This window comes from Podarcis cretensis (genome assembly GCF_951804945.1).
Source record: "Podarcis cretensis genome assembly, chromosome: 5".
In the NCBI taxonomy this organism is placed as follows: domain Eukaryota; kingdom Metazoa; phylum Chordata; class Lepidosauria; order Squamata; family Lacertidae; genus Podarcis; species Podarcis cretensis.
In genome coordinates this window covers 65,926,908-65,942,806 of record NC_137174.1, presented here as the reverse complement: position 1 = coordinate 65,942,806, position 15,899 = coordinate 65,926,908, and the positions used below count along the sequence as shown (strand labels likewise).

The 15,899-nt window shown below is 42.7% G+C and overlaps 1 protein-coding gene across 1 annotated transcript; it reads left to right on the top strand.

The window, feature by feature from the left end:
• Window positions 1-2,123: 2,123 nt before the first annotated feature.
• On the top strand, window positions 2,124-15,195 carry GAL3ST2 (galactose-3-O-sulfotransferase 2). Its single transcript, XM_079978550.1, has 4 exons — window positions 2,124-2,545; window positions 10,922-11,008; window positions 12,606-12,864; window positions 14,009-15,195. Exons 1-4 carry the CDS (start codon window positions 2,529-2,531, stop codon window positions 14,360-14,362), a joined length of 717 nt encoding a protein of 238 aa, XP_079834676.1. The 5' UTR covers window positions 2,124-2,528; the 3' UTR covers window positions 14,363-15,195.
• The last annotated feature ends 704 nt before the right edge of the window (window positions 15,196-15,899 follow it).

Sequence of the window (15,899 nt, the reverse complement as noted above, 5' to 3'; positions counted from 1 at the left end):
TTATTGGTTTGTTTTTGTTCTTGATTTTATTATGTATTTTATATTTTTAATATTTCAATTTTATGTTGTGAACCGCCTGGGATCTACTGGTGTAGGGTGGCACACAAATTTAATAAATAATAATAATGACTTCAGCATGGCCATAGCTCAGAGGACAAATAACCCCCTACATTGACTTCCAGTTCCATCAGCCTGTGGCAAAGCTGTTGTGCTCATGCCATTGGCCCGGCTCCCCATTCAAGCCTCAGTTTGGCTTTTGGCGTATCTCCACATTCTGGTTGGGATGAAATAATAATAATAATAAAGGTTTGCATGTTCAGAACTGTAGGAGTTACCATTTGGTCACTATACTATAATTAACTAGTGCCTCTGGCACTCATAGTTACAAATGAATTCTGTTAACTGTGGAAACTATTGTACTTTCCCAGGTGTGAAGTGTAGTCCTTTTACTCACAAGAATCTTGTTGTTTCATTCACAAAACATCCATCAAAGGTGGGTGGTAAATAAACAAATAAGCAAGTGGCCTTTTAATGTGTAAAGCAGGAGTCAGCAAACTTTTTCAGCAGGGGGCCGGTCCATTGTCCCTCAGACCTTGTGGTGGGCTGGACTATTTTTTTTGGGGGGGGGGGATGAACTCCTATGCCCCACAAATAACCCTGAGGTGCATAAATAAAAGCACACATTCTACTCATGTAAAAACGCCAGGCAGGCCCCACAAATAACCCAGAGATGCATTTTAAATAAAAGCACACATTCTAGTCATGTAAAAACACCAGACAGGCCCCACAAATAACCCAGAGAATCATTTTAAATAAAAGGACACATTCTACTCATGTAAAAACACACTGATTCCCGGACCATCCATGGGCTGGATTTAGAAGGTGATTGGGCCGGATCCAACCCCTGGGCCTTAGTTTGCCTACCCATGGTGTGAAGAGAGGAGGATTCATGTGTAACGCTCAGAGCAGCAAGTCCTGATTTCTGCCGCCTGGGGGTGCTGTGACAGCTGCCACCCTCGGGAGAAAGCCACACTAGGCTTTCAAATCAACACATGGTAGGCTTGTGTGAAATTCTTTTGAGGAAATGATTTGGAACTAATGTTGCTGATGAGAGTGGCTATTGAGAATGGAAGTACATCCTTCCCAATGCCATAGGAATCTTAAGTGTTGTGCAGTATGTTGTTGTATTACAGTATATTCTTTGTGCCACTGTTTGCAGTCCCTTTTAGTCCGGGAATAATTACGTAACTGCATAAGAAATGCATCATTACTGATGACTGTACAGGGAAAGAAAATTCCAAAGCTATGGGAGACCATATCATATCAGCAACACAGAAAGCTGGCATTGTCCAGAGCTTTCCCAGATGTACCTGGAGAGGCCAGAGATTGATGTGCCGGTGCTGCTGCACACTCACCCATTTGTAGCACAAATAATGTAGCTTTCTCAATGCAGAATTGTTCGTGCTCATTCTCGACATGCTGCTTTAAATCTAGGTTGCTTCTAGATTCTACTGTCCCCAAGGGTGGGTGTGGATACTTGATATGTATTTGAAAAACACATAGCTTATTCATGCCCTTTCCTCCCTGCACATATCCCAGTAGAAGAAAGAAGGAAGTTGCAACTGTGATCTCCGTATACACCTACTCACAATGTCATTGGGAAGATGTGGATGCATCTCCCATTACCAGAACCATCTACATCTGTTGTCAAATGGTCGATGCACTGTTGAGCAATGCAAAATTCATCTGCAATGAGCTTTAATTTTGGGAATTGAGTCTAGAATAAAAACACCATGTGTGCACAGCCACTGACCATCTGCATGTAGGGCAAGTATTCTGCCACTGAGTTATCTAGAGCTCATCGGCTCAAATCCTCAGCCAGAGCTGTGAACCAGCACTGGGACATGCAATGCATGATGTAAATCACAGGAGTTGTGCTTGAGTGCAGGGTTTTCTTCCAGAAATACCCAGTACAGGGACTCCAATGTGGATTGAGAACCTGGCATGGAGGCTAAAGATTTTTAACCTCCTGCCCCCCCAATCGCATCCCACTCTCCAGAAACAAAATTCTCTTCCCCACCCAGAGTCGTAGAACAAAGAAGCTGTGTTTTCCATCCCAGTAAATCTGAAGTGCCTGCTATAAAATGGGACACTGTGTCCAGCTTGACATCCCATCCGTCAAAGTATCAGGAGCCAAACTAAACTCTGAGAGAACTGCTTCTCCCCTGAGGTCATGAGGCTTTTATGACAAGGTGGCTTGGGGTGGGTGGCGCTTCTTACAAGCAAACAAAATACTTTTGCAACTCTATCCCCTCATGCAAACTTACCTCCATTCGCCTTCCATCTCTGTGTTTAATTTGCTTGTGTAAACAGGAGCATCCCATCTGTGCCACCCATATTTCTGTATCATATCTGCACACCCCTTGCTTTGCCTGCCTAGATTGTTGAAAGGCTCCACAGAGAAGCAGTGGCATGTCCAGCTGGCTAACAAGAAACTCACGTGTCACTGTGATAGGACCAGCAGCACAATGAAAGGCACTTGCAGGTAAGGAATAAGGAGTAAAGAATTGTAGAGTTGGAAGGGATCTCGAGGATCATCTAGTCCAGCGCCCTGAAAATGCAGGAGTACGCAGCTGTCTCTTACAGGAATCAAACCTGCAACCTTGGCATTATGAGCACCGCACTCTAACCCACTGAGCTATCTTAGTAGTAATAACTTATTTTGCAGGGAATTTTGATGAATGTATTCGGTTAACTACATCAGATCTGTATCTATCTATCATCTATCTATCTATCTATCTATCTATCTATCTATCATCTATCTATCTATCTATCTATCTATCTATCTATCTATCTATCTATCATCTATCTATCTATCATCTATCTATCATCTATCTATCTATCTATCTATCTATCTATCTATCATCTATCTATCTATCTATCTATCTATCTATCTATCTATCATCTATTTATCTATCTATCATCTGTCATCGGTCTATCTGCAATTTAATCTGGAGATATGTGTTTAAGGTGGGTTTCCCTGGCTGTTTCTTAGGCTTTTGGCTAAAAGGAAGCATTTGGAAGCTAGGTGGGCTGTGTGTTTTTCAGAACTCCAGTAATGTCATATGCGACTTTAGGAGAAATTTGTTGATTTGTAGCATCCAAGTGCACAGCGGAATGATGAGGAATACGTGCCAACATGCTCTATATTGCTTTATTTACATTTCAAAGCTGGTAGATTACAGAAATGCATCTTTACTCTGCCGAAGCAGAAAAAGCATCCTCTCTCCTCTGAAGCACGGAGAGAATCACACTGTGTGAGAACAGTGAAAAACAGGAAACCAGTGTACGTCACATCCAGCCTCCCCTTTCCCGTGGGAAACATAACAGCAATGCTGTCTGTGGAATGTAAACATTGTCTTGTGACAAGCCTTTCGCTGCACAGTGAAGAGAGCAGAAACCAACATCCTCCCCCTTTCTGTGAACACCACTGGGCAGCGTGTTCGTACAATATCAGTACAAACCCAACTTCTGCACATAGGTACAGTGTTGATCCCTTGATACAATCTTGGACAATACATCAGCAGGAATTTCATTACCTGGCATATAGGACACCGTTACGAGTCCCTTCTGAACACGTTCCCTAGCATGTTGCACCTTCAATTGCAAGTGCTTCGTGCTTTGCTTACAACCTTCAGAATTCAGCAAAACCAAACATGCTTTGTTGTCCTGGTAAACCTGGATTGGACATTTGACAGGAATTTTCATGTCTTTGCACAATTGTAACAACCATTCACAATCCTTAAGTGAATAAGACAGTGCATTCAGTTCAGCTTCACAAGTACTTAAGCTAACTGTTGTTTGCTTCTTGCATGACCAATCAAATAGACCCTGATTGTACATATAGCAAACTCCAGACGTACTTTTCCTGTCTGTAGTGTCACTTCCAAAACTTGCATCTGCAAATATCTCAAGACCACCAGACTTCTGATTGTTAAATCTCAGTCTGTAATGCATAGTGCCTTTCAAATAGCGCGCTACGCGTTTCAGAGCTTTCCAATCCTTAACAGTAGGATTGTTGACTTGTCTGCTTAGCAAATTACAGCTAACAGCAATGTCTGGTCTTGAACATCTGGCAATGAAGTTTAGCTTGCCTAGCACACTTCTGTACAGTGTAGTGTCAGAAAATGCTTCTTCAGTGTCATCTACCTGATAACCTGTTGTCATCGGTGTGTCTACAGGGTTAGCATCCATCAGGTTTAGTTTGCTTAACACATCAGCAATTTTCCGTGACTGGTGTACTAGAATGTTACCATTTTGATCTCTCTCTATTTCCAGAGATAGGTAGTTGTTTACCTCACCAAGATCTTTCATGTCAAAGTGTTCTTTCAGTTGAGCTAGGGCGTTATTGTACATTGTGACATCTTTCCAAAAGAATAAAAGATCATCAACATAAAACAAGCAATACAGTTTCTTTTGCCCCTCCTCTTTGACAAATACACATGGATCAGCTTTCCCTTGCTTAAAACCTAGAGAAAACAATACTTCAGTGAGTTTTGTGTGCCAACACCGTGCACTTTGTTTGAGACCATAAAGGGATTTTTTCAGAGCACAAACAAATCCCTGTTTTACCTGTACGCCATCAGGTGGAAGCATATAAAGTGATTCATCTAGAGATCCGTACAGAAAAGCTGTATTCACATCGTGGTGACTAATGTGTAGATTCTCCTCTGCAGCTAGCTTGAGCATAAGCCTAATGCTCTCATACCTCACTGTGGGTGAGCAGGTCTCGTGATAGTCTTCACCTGGTACCTGTGCAAAACCTCTGGCTACCAATCTGGCTTTGTGTCTGACTATCTTGCCATTTTGATCAGTCTTCGCTTTGAAGACCCATTTGCTTCCAAGCAGTTTCATTCCTGGAACTACTGGAACAAGTTCCCATGTTTTGTTCCTTTCCAAGGAATCAAGCTCAGCCTTCATGGCATTTAACCATGGCTCAGCTTCCTTTGAATCCAAATCCTGGATCTCTTGAAAACTTGAAGGTTCAAATACCTTCTTGGAGCTTTTAACAGCTGTTACTGCTATTTTGGCAAACTCATCAGCAAATCTCTTTGGAGGTCTGCCTTTTGTGGCTCTTTGTGACCTGCGAATTAACCTTAGGTCTTCAACACTCTCCTCTTCCTTCTTAGGAGAAAAGCGACCTATTGTGAACAATGGTTCCTCCAATTCTTGATCAGAGCTTTCAGAGGGTCGCATAGAGGCTTTCGCACTCTTGAAATCCTCTGAATCACCTGATTCAGTTTCAGACTCAGAATCAGAACTTTCATCAGTGGGTGTGGGTTGCTGTGGTTGCTTTTGACAATCCTCAGTCTCATCACTGTCATCAGGATAACATTGGAAAATTCCCACATTCTCCCCCCACTTGGCATTGTACTCAACACTTCTTGTGAGCTTAATAGTCTTAGAGTCAGTCATCCTTATTCTGTAAGAACCTTTCTCATAACCTAGAAAGATACCATGCAAACCACGCTTGTCTAACTTGGAGTTTTGTGGTGAGTGAACCCACATGTCAGAACCAAAAATTCTCATGTGTTTGATGTATGGCTTTTTTGCCAAACATCTTCTCATAGGGGGTACAACCAATCGCTGAAGATAACCTGCGATTATAACTGTAAGTGAAACATGAGAGAGCTTCGGCCCAATAACTCTCTGGAAGATTGGCATCATGTAGCAAGGTTTTTAACCCTTGAAGCAATGTCTGATTTGCTCGTTCCGCAAGTCCATTCTGCCATGGCGAGCGAGGACTAGACAAATCGTGTTGAATTCCTTTCTCAGTCAGAAAAGTTTCAAACTGCTGAGAAGTGAATTCTCCTCTGCGATCACTGAAAAGAGTCTTTACCTTCTTACCATGCACATTTTCCAACCAAGCACAGAATTCCTTGAACCTAGGAAAAGCCTCTGATTTCTGCTTGAGATTGTACACATGAATATACCTGGAAAATGCATCAATGAGAACCATGAAGTACCTATTTCCTCCCAAAGAGGGCGCTAGTGGTCCAACCAAATCAGCATGAACAATTTGGTATGGTTCTGTAGCTTGCCTACTAGACACCTTACCTTTCGCAGCCATTTTCACCTTGTTTGCTGCGCATGCCTTGCACTTCATGTGGTACCTGCAGGGTTTAATAGTCATACCTTCAACCAAGGCAGGCATTTTAGATACTGCCTCAAAACCCAAATGACCAAATTTTCGATGAAAATCATGAATACATTCTGCATGCAAACTTTCGTTAGTACCTGCAATGCAACAAGTGTCATCCTGCACAACATCATCATAATACAAAACATATAAACGATCAACATATTCAGCATACAATACATAATCATTTTTCTTTGTGATGATGCACCTTTTGTTCTTAAAGGAAACGTCAATGTTCCGCTCATTCAGCTGTCCGACGCTGAGCAGATTATGTTTGGCATCCGGAACATAAAGTACATTCTGTATCGATAAGTCCAAACTGTGAAGAACAACAGTTCCGTAGCCTTTACTGGGAATTGTGTGGTCATCCGCCTGGTGAATCGCACCTTCCTGCGGTGTAAAAGACACGAACAGTCGCTTATCGTTGCACATGTGGTGCGTAGCCGCTGAATCAACAACGAAGAAAGATCTAGACGTCTTCTGGACCTCTGCAACTTTTGGAGTGAAGCGTGAGACCATTGCTTTGGGCTGCGTTGTCCTGGACACTGGACCTTTGCCTTTGCTCTGGCCTTTTCCACGCGATGAGCTTCCGCTGCGCTGCTCTGTCTTGGCCCTGGGATATTTGCATTCCCTCTTCATATGGCCTAGACGTCCACACGAGTAGCATTTCACTGCCTTCAAAGCTTTGGCGCCATCTGGTGGTTCCACTGCACTCTGGGATGACGTCTGTGAAGACTCCCCCTTTCCCATGCAGCTAGCACCCCGGCGATCTGCTTCATTTTGAATCACGGCAGTAACATAATCCACTGTCAGCTGAGCGGTAGGCTGTACAGCAATCTGAGTCGCAACAGACTCCCAACCTGAACCTAAAGATTGTAGTATCATGAAGGAATACACAGCCTCTGGAAAGTTGAGTCCTCTCTGTTGCAGCTCATGTCTCAGATTCTGCATCTCCATCAGATGTGTACGCACATCTCCACCTTCAGCAAGAGCCATATTATGCAGCTTGTTAAAATAAAACATAGTAGATCCAGCTTCTGTCCTCAAGTGTGCCTCCCTCAAAGCGTCCCAAATTTCTCTGGCTGAGGTCTTATCACGCAATAGACAGAGCTCTTCTGGGGATACTATCAATGTAAGAGTTCCCCTTGCTTTGGAATCCTTAGCTTTCCATGCATCTGTAACTGGAGCTGGGGGGGTGTCTGTAATAACTTCAAACAGACCCTCTTTCCGCAGAATAGCCTCTGCATAGATAACCCAGTCCGTATAATTTTTCTTATTGAGCTTGGGAATCCCACAAGCATCCTGAAGGGCCATCATGTCTCTGGCATTAGCCTTCTGCGTCATCTCTGCTGCTTTAAACAAGCTGCTTTATACAAGCTGCATCTCTGCTGCTTCAAGCCTCATTCCAAAGGCAAGTTCAAAAGTGCTTTCTCTCTGCTGCCCTTTAATAGTGCTGCGTCACTGTTATCAGCAGCTGCTTCAGCCCAAAAGCACTTTTAAAAGTTACTTTCGATTTCCCCAGCATAGGCATAGCCGCTGCCTGTTCCCGGCAAACGGACTTTAAAAGTTCAAAGTCCAGCCATAAAGCCATTAATTAGATGCTGGCAGGCTGCCCGGAGCAGTAGCACATACCTCATCAATCATCTTGACGCGCAGATAGCGTCCGATCCGTCCTTCTGCATTCCGATCCTTTTGCCGGCATTCAGATGACTGCGTCTTCTGGGCCATAACCAAAATGTTGATTTGTAGCATCCAAGTGCACAGCGGAATGATGAGGAATACGTGCCAACATGCTCTATATTGCTTTATTTACATTTCAAAGCTGGTAGATTACAGAAATGCATCTTTACTCTGCCGAAGCAGAAAAAGCATCCTCTCTCCTCTGAAGCACGGAGAGAATCACACTGTGTGAGAACAGTGAAAAACAGGAAACCAGTGTACGTCACATCCAGCCTCCCCTTTCCCGTGGGAAACATAACAGCAATGCTGTCTGTGGAATGTAAACATTGTCTTGTGACAAGCCTTTCGCTGCACAGTGAAGAGAGCAGAAACCAACAAAATTGACAATTGTAGGTTATGTATTCCCCCACCCCTCAATTCCATATTATACCATTGCAACTTAGTCCAGGGTTATTCAGACCTGTTTCTTCCCATATCAGATTCTACTTCTTTAAAAACGTTGTCAAACTGTAGAAAAGATGGTGCTGGCAGGTCAAATCCTGTTTACAGCATGATTGACTTGTAGCGTCTCCCAGCTAATAAATGCCACACAAATATCTAGCCGATCTTCTAACTGGTGTGTGTGTGTGTGTGTGTGTGTGTGTGTGTGTGTAATGTATTGTGGGGGAGAGCACCTACTATAAGTATAGATGACAAAGTCAGTAGGTCCCTTGAAAATTTTTGTAGGTCTTTGTGTGTGTGTTTGTGGATGTACAAACCATACCTGAGGCTCTGCAAAATAAACTTTCAGCAGTTGTGGCTTTCTGGATTATAGCTTCTCAGGTGCTGGTAAAAGTGTGGAGCTCACTCTTTCTTAATGGGCAGCTCCGCAAGGGATGGAAGGAAAACCTCCAGACATGTGGCTGGAGAAGAGGGTCAGCGACTGTTCCTCCCAGGCCTAACAGAGGCCCTGGAACCAAAGAACTTTTATGTTCAATTACAATATAATTGCATAGGGGAAATCCATCTTGGCGCTAAACCAATCCAGTAGTGAGCATGCAAGCAAGTGGATGGCAAGGTCTAGATTAGAATTGATCTAGATTGAAAGCAGCATGTTGATGACAGGTGTGCATGAACCCAAATTGAGAAAAACTACATTTTTGTGCTACTGAGGCATCTAATCATAGCCTGCATTTTTATTAAGGCTTGATCAGGGCCTGTATTTTAAAATGAGCTTAAAGATTTTCAAATGTTCATGCCAGGCAGAAGACCAGCTGCCTAAGAACCTTGGCAAGATGTTTTTCCTCCTAGACAAGGGGGCCCCCTGATTTATAGCAGAAAACAATTCTCAAAGTCAAAGGGAATTACAGGCTGACAGCCAAGGTTACACTGACCCTACATATTACAGAAGATAAAAAAGCAGAGAAAAACATAATTAAGAGTGGGTAAATAGTAAAATAAAACCATGTGCCTCCCATTAAACTTGAGCCATATTTTCCTAAGGTTGAAAGGTCAAGAGCAGTGAAAAAGGCAACTGGCTTGGCTGGAGAAGATAGGTTTTCTTTCTTTCTATTTTTGAGGCTGGAAACTGTTCCTTACTTTGAAAAGGTTTATTCTTCTAAAAAGCTATCTATGTTATGTATTAAATATATTGGCTTAAATGTAATTATGCAAAGGAATTAGAAGCTAAGAAATGTTAAATCCTTATGCTAGATTCTTATTTCATATAGTTGGAAGAGATCACAGGGGCCATCAGCCACCAGCCCAGCCCCCCTGCCAAGCAGGAAACATCATTAGAGCACTGGTTGTCAGGCCTTTGTTTAAAAGACCTTCAAGAGAAGGAGATCTTTCAATGATGATGTAAATTCAAGATCCTTGACATCTGTTTAAGATAAAAATTTAAGATTAAACCATTTGTTTTGGAGGGCAATAGGGCGAGGTGAGCTGGTAATTAAGGTTCCTTGTTGAGACACATGTAAGATATATTACTACTTATTTGTCATTTATAGATAGAAGAATATATAGCTTTTTGTTTCCCATAAAAGGACAAGAGGAAATGGGTGTATCTTTTGTGATTGGTTCTAGCAAACAGCCAATAGGAATTTCAACCAGGCTGATTGGACAGAGGCAGCCACAGGAGGAGCAAGGGGGCTGGATTAAGGAAATATAAGTGCTGGCCAGAATGGCAGGAGACCAGGCCAGAGCTTGGTAACCATATACCACTGTGCCTCATATTTATTTGTCTGACAAATAAATTATTATTTTAATTTCTCTATTGCTGCGTTGAATATTTCATTCCAGCTAAGCGTTAACCACAAGCAGGGTGCTACACTACAAACGGGTTAGTGTGAATACACAGCCTAAGTAAGCGCACACACGCGCGCACGCGCGCGCACACACACTTTTTGTGCACGTGGATTGCCCTAAAGAGCAGAAAAATATAAGGAATGCAAATTCAGACACAGAAAAGTCTTCCAACCACACCTAGTGAAATACTTGCAACTGTTCAAAAATCTGTCCCTTGCCATACACTCTAAACTGGTGCTGCTTTGGTTTCGTTTTATCCTGAAAGTAAACTCCTTGGAGCCTGCTTAATCTCTGGCTTTATTTCCTGTTGTTCTTAAGATGCAATGAATACAGACCTCTCTCTGTCTCTGTAGAACAAAATGACTTCATTGTGCTTAGGTCTCATGCTGCACAAGGTATTTTTCCGAAGTAGCAAATGCAATTTGTAAACTGATCAGAGATACACATTATTATTTTTTAAAAAATCATGGAATAACTCTTTGCTATCACAAAGCTGAGCAAAATGGACAATTTTATATCAGCAATATATGCACACTTCCAGGATAAGAGAAAGATAATCTGTTTTGTTTTTAAAAAACCAAGTTATGACACATTCATTTTGAAGGTGATGCTGGTATTGAAAGCGAGTGTTACCAGGTGAATGGGCTCAACTTTCAGAATTCTTTGAGGAAAGCCAAGATAATATCCCTGCGTCTTAAGAATTACAGCAGTGCTGTTGTATTAGACAATGCAGACCATGTATTTATTCTTTTTCAGGTGTTTTCGACACTGTACATGTCTCACTCTTTGCCTGGGAGTGATAGCCTTGATAGGATTCTTTCAGCGCAATGTAAAGCTTGGCATGTAAGTTGATTTTCTAATATGGCTAAACCAGACAGGACAACTGCTACCAGAGAACTCAACCTGTTAAAACCAACCACCAGAAACCCGCATACCAGTGATCTTTGATGGTGATAGTGACCTGACCTTTGGGCCAAATCTCTTCTGCATGCAAAGCAGACACACTATCATGAAGACAAGTCCCTTCCATTAAAAAAATAATTTGGTATTTTCTCATCGTGGATAAAATAGTCCAACGGATGAAATCTGCAACACATCTATTTATTCTGATTAATTCCTGTTCACTTGACTTTAATTTCTCAAAGACGATATTCTCTAACAAGGACAGTGTTATGGCTATTCAGTTGGCAAAGGAAAAGATCCAAAATATTGAGAGCCTTGGTATGCAGAGAGTGCAGAGTTTTGCTTGTGAATCTGGCTAGACAGTAGACTGTTGCAAGCACACATAGATATATGCTTGTAGATCAGAAGTGCCATTGGGCTGGGGGGGGGCAAGCCTCCCCCAAACTTTTCAAGGGAGAGGTTGGGGCCCCTCAATATTCTGCAGCCTGCTGGGACCTGTCGGGCCCTGCTGGGTCTACCTGCAGTTGTGGTGGGCCCCACTGAGCCTTCCCACAGCTAGCAGAAGGATGCACCAGCCCGCAGAGTGTTAGGAGACGCTGCAGGGACTGGCACACCTGGCGCAAGGTTGCACCAGCCTGCATATCATCTCCTGACACAGAAAGCTGCACCTAATTTACAATGCAATCCTTTGCACACTTACTTGGAAGTTAAGAATTCAGTGGGCCTAGGCTCCAAGAAAGTGCATGCAAGGTTGCAGCCTAAGAGTCGCATGGGATGGTTCTAATGGCACTCTATTGAGTTGCGTCAGCTAGAGGTAGAATTCTCTGACATTGGATAAGCAAAAGGCAGCTCTGGTTAAAAGGGTTTTCATTATCTCCACAGCAAAGGGCAAAAGGAGGTCAAATAAGGACAAATGAGCAGTAGGCAGTTATAATATACAGTTACTGACTCACACTTGGATGTATGAATGGTTAACCTGAGCCCTGAGCTCAAGTTACCATGGGAGGGGCTAAACAGGATCTCAGCAGCCTTTGCCTCTCTCTGTTTCCTGGGTTTTAAAAAAAGCTGCAGCCAAGCATGGCTTCCAGCTAACGTGAACGAAACTTTCCAAAAGGAGGTTTTTACTGCCTGCCTCTTTGCTAATGCAAAAACTGCATGGGTTTTTTTTTTTTTTGGTAAGGAACACAAGTTCTTTCTTTTTAAGTCATTTGGAACATTTTTCTTCTTTATTTCACTGCCAATGGATGGAGACTTGTTTGTTGTGAGTAAAATCTTCACTTATTTGCAGAGCTACGTCTCTGAGATTTATTCTAGCCTAGGTATTTTCATGGGGAATATATGTTTAAATGTGGGTGCGGGCAGATGCAAATCTAATGTTTTTATGTGCTTGGAGCAATCACCATTGTGCTAACTCTGCTATGAGAGAGGATGGGTCTTTTCCAAACCTTTCTGTTCAACAGTATTATCATCAGGTGGGAAGGGTGGCGTCTGGAGTTTTAAAAGATTCTACCCCTTTATTCATTTTATATTCATGTAGGCTGGGGCCTGTTTCCAAACTCTGCCAACCTACCACAAATGTCATGTTCCTCAAGACACACAAAACGGCCAGCAGCACAGTCCTCAACGTCCTCTTCCGCTTCTCAGAGAAACACAACCTCACTGTGGCCCTGCCGTATCACTTGAGTTTCCACCTGGGCTACCCTGTGCACTTCAGAGCAACATTTGTTGAGGAGTTCAGAACCATTGGTCGACACTTCAACATCATGTGCAACCACTTGAGGTTTAATTTGCCAGAGGTAAGAAAACAGAAAGGACTGCTATTGCAGATTACAATGAAGTTGTCCTCCCCGCCCCCACTCCCAGTCTGTAAAATTGAGTGATGGCAACATTGAAGATGCATTTCCACAGAGATTTCAGGGGGAATAAGGTCATTCAGCATATCTGATTGCACACAAACTATACTGGGGCAGACCTTGGTAATATGCCGCCCTGAGCAAGGCCATTTGTTGCCCTCCCCACAGCCCATGTAATGCCAGCTTAAGCCGGGCTTTGGGAAGGGGGCACAATGCTCTGGCAGGTTCCTAGAGCCCTCCTACCTCCTTCCCAAAGCATGACGAGCGCTTGCCCAGCTCTGGGAAGGTGGCAGGAGGACTCTAAGACCCAGTCAGAGCTCTCCCGTCTCCTTCCCAAAGTCGGACAATCATTTACTGGGCTTTGAGAAGGCGCCTTCCTCAGCTGCGCTGCACCATTCATACTGCCCCAGTTCCACCTCTGCCTGCACTTAACCAACGTTGATCTCTGTTCTGCAGAAATAGCATAACCCACACAGGTTGGGGATGGGGACCTTTGGCCCTCCAAATGTTGTTGCGCTCTTAACTCTCACCAGCTATGGTCAGCATAGCCAATGGTTGGAGATGATGGGAGATGTAGTCTAGCAACATCTGGAGATCCGCAGCAGCAAGAACATCTATGGGCAAATTTTGGGAAACTGTTGATTTGGGGAATTAAGATTACTGATATTCAAAAGTCTGGCAAATTGCCCTTTTAGAGAATATTTATCCTAAAATCTAGGGGATATAGTACAGTGGTACCTTGGGTTAAGTACTTAATTTGTTCTGGAGGCCCGTTCTTAACCTGAAACTGTTCTTAACCTGAAGCACCGCTTTAGCTAATGGGGCCTCCTGCTGCTGCTGCTGCACGATTTCTGTTCTCATCCTGAAGCAAAGTTCTTAACCCGAGGTAATATTTCTGGGTTAGCGGAGTCTGTAACCTGAAGCGTATGTAACCCAAGGTACCACTGTACAATGTATTGAATTCCACACACCCCATACAATACGGTTGTATGATTGTGCAAGAAAAGATATCCTCCTTCCTTTCCCATACCCTCAATCTCCCTTGCTAAGGATCCTGACTTTCTCTGTTCTGCTTTTTATTACAAAGGTAAGAAGAGTAATGCCACGTGATACTTTCTATTTTTCTACCCTGCGGGACCCTCCTTCATTGCTGGAATCCTCCTATGCTTATTACAAAACATATTCACCAGCATTTCAGAAAACCAAGACACTGAGTGAGTTTCTAGCATCTCCTTGGACGTACTACAATATAAGCAAAAAGCCTTGGAACTTTTACGCCAGGAACTTCATGTGGTTTGACTTGGGCTATGACAACAATGCAGAATATGATGACTTGTACATCAAGTCTGTAATACAGGATATTGAGCAGAATTTCCAGCTGATGCTGATTGCTGAATACTTTGATGAGTCCATGATCCTTCTGAAGAATATGTTATGCTAGGACCTGGATGATGTGGTTTATTTCAAACTGAACACCAGGAGCCTAGATAGTGTTCAGACTCTGAATCCAGAATACAAGGAAAAGGCGAGAGATTGGTGTGCTCTGGACTAGAAACTTTACACACATTTCAATAGCACCTTCTGGATTAAGATCCAAGAGCAGATGGACCTAAAGACTTTGTACAAGGAGGTTGCACTTCTGCAGAAGAGACAGAAGGAACTGATGGAGATGTGCCTCTTGGAGGAAACAGCAGTTGATGGAAGCAAAATCATAGACAATAAACTGAAGCCCTTGCAGCTGGGGCTTGCGAAAATCTTGGGCTATAACCTCAAGCAGGATTTAGACAATAAGACCCAGATGATCTGCCAAAAGATGATCATGCCTGAGCTCCAGTATACAGCATATCTGTACAGTCACCAGTTCCCAAACAAGACGAGAAAACCATAGAATTCCCCACTCGATGAAACAATATTTGCTTATGATAAGGATGTAGAATTGTGCTGCCAATATAGGGGAATGTAGTCTCATTGGAGGGCAAATGGGGCACTGCCCCACCAACCTCAGGATGCCCTCACTTGTCTACATTCCTATTTGCAACCAGTCCAGGGGGTGGAACTGGCTATTGTCTTAATTCCTCCTTGCAGTACTCCACAGGGAGGAGCCAGAACTGGTTGGTTCTGCTAGCCATTGCCTCAGCTCCACCTACTGTTGGTCTCCCCTGCCCCTGCCCCACTCCCATCACAGTGGTCCAAGCCACCACTGTATAGTCTCAAGTCTCAGTGGTAAAGACCCTGACTCATCACATGTGGGTGGTGGAGATTTTATTCCAGTGAGTGTTTTTTTTTTTTTTAAGATATTTATTAAGATTTTGCATAATAAAACAAATATTCAACTAAAACATTATAACACAATACAAAACGTATACAAATAAAAGAAGAAATAATAAGAAAAAAAACAAAAAAACAGAGAAAAAATAAGAATCTAGTTTTTAACTTACTGTCTTTATAACCCTCTTTCCTGACTTCCTCCCATCTCCCTTTTCTGTGTTCCCCTTTACACAATCAAATTCAGCAATTCCTTACCCTCTTTCCAATATTATTTAATATTATACATTTCAACCTATTATGTCTTCGGTTTTCCTTTCCTTTTAAATCCATTTATCACATGTTCTTTGTAACTTAATCCCTTATGTCATTTATTAAGCTTCAACATAATTTTACTCTAGTCTTACCCTTTTTTTCTTAAAACATTTTTGCATATTTCTTTTTACTATGTCACTGATGCCATATTATCTTTATATCCAACATCATTTTAACATTCAAACATTTTACAATGTTTTTGGAGGTATTCTTTGAACTTCTTCCAATCCTCTTCCACCGACTCTTCTCCCAGGTCTCGGATTCTGCCAGTCATTTCTGCCAATTCCATATAGTCTATCACTTGCATCTGCCATTCTTCCAGAGTGGGCAAATCTTGTGTCTTCCAATACTTATTCCAGTGAGTGTTTGCCTAATTCGGCATCTTTGGTCTAATCCTC

What these genes read in the sequence shown, in the direction of transcription:
- GAL3ST2 (XM_079978550.1), top strand. An exon ending in CGCAATGTAAAGCTTGGCAT is followed by an intron (nt 11,009 to 12,605) that starts GTAAGTTGATTT and finishes ATATTCATGTAG; the next exon opens with GCTGGGGCCTGTTTCCAAAC. An exon ending in TGAGGTTTAATTTGCCAGAG is followed by an intron (nt 12,865 to 14,008) that starts GTAAGAAAACAG and finishes TTTATTACAAAG; the next exon opens with GTAAGAAGAGTAATGCCACG.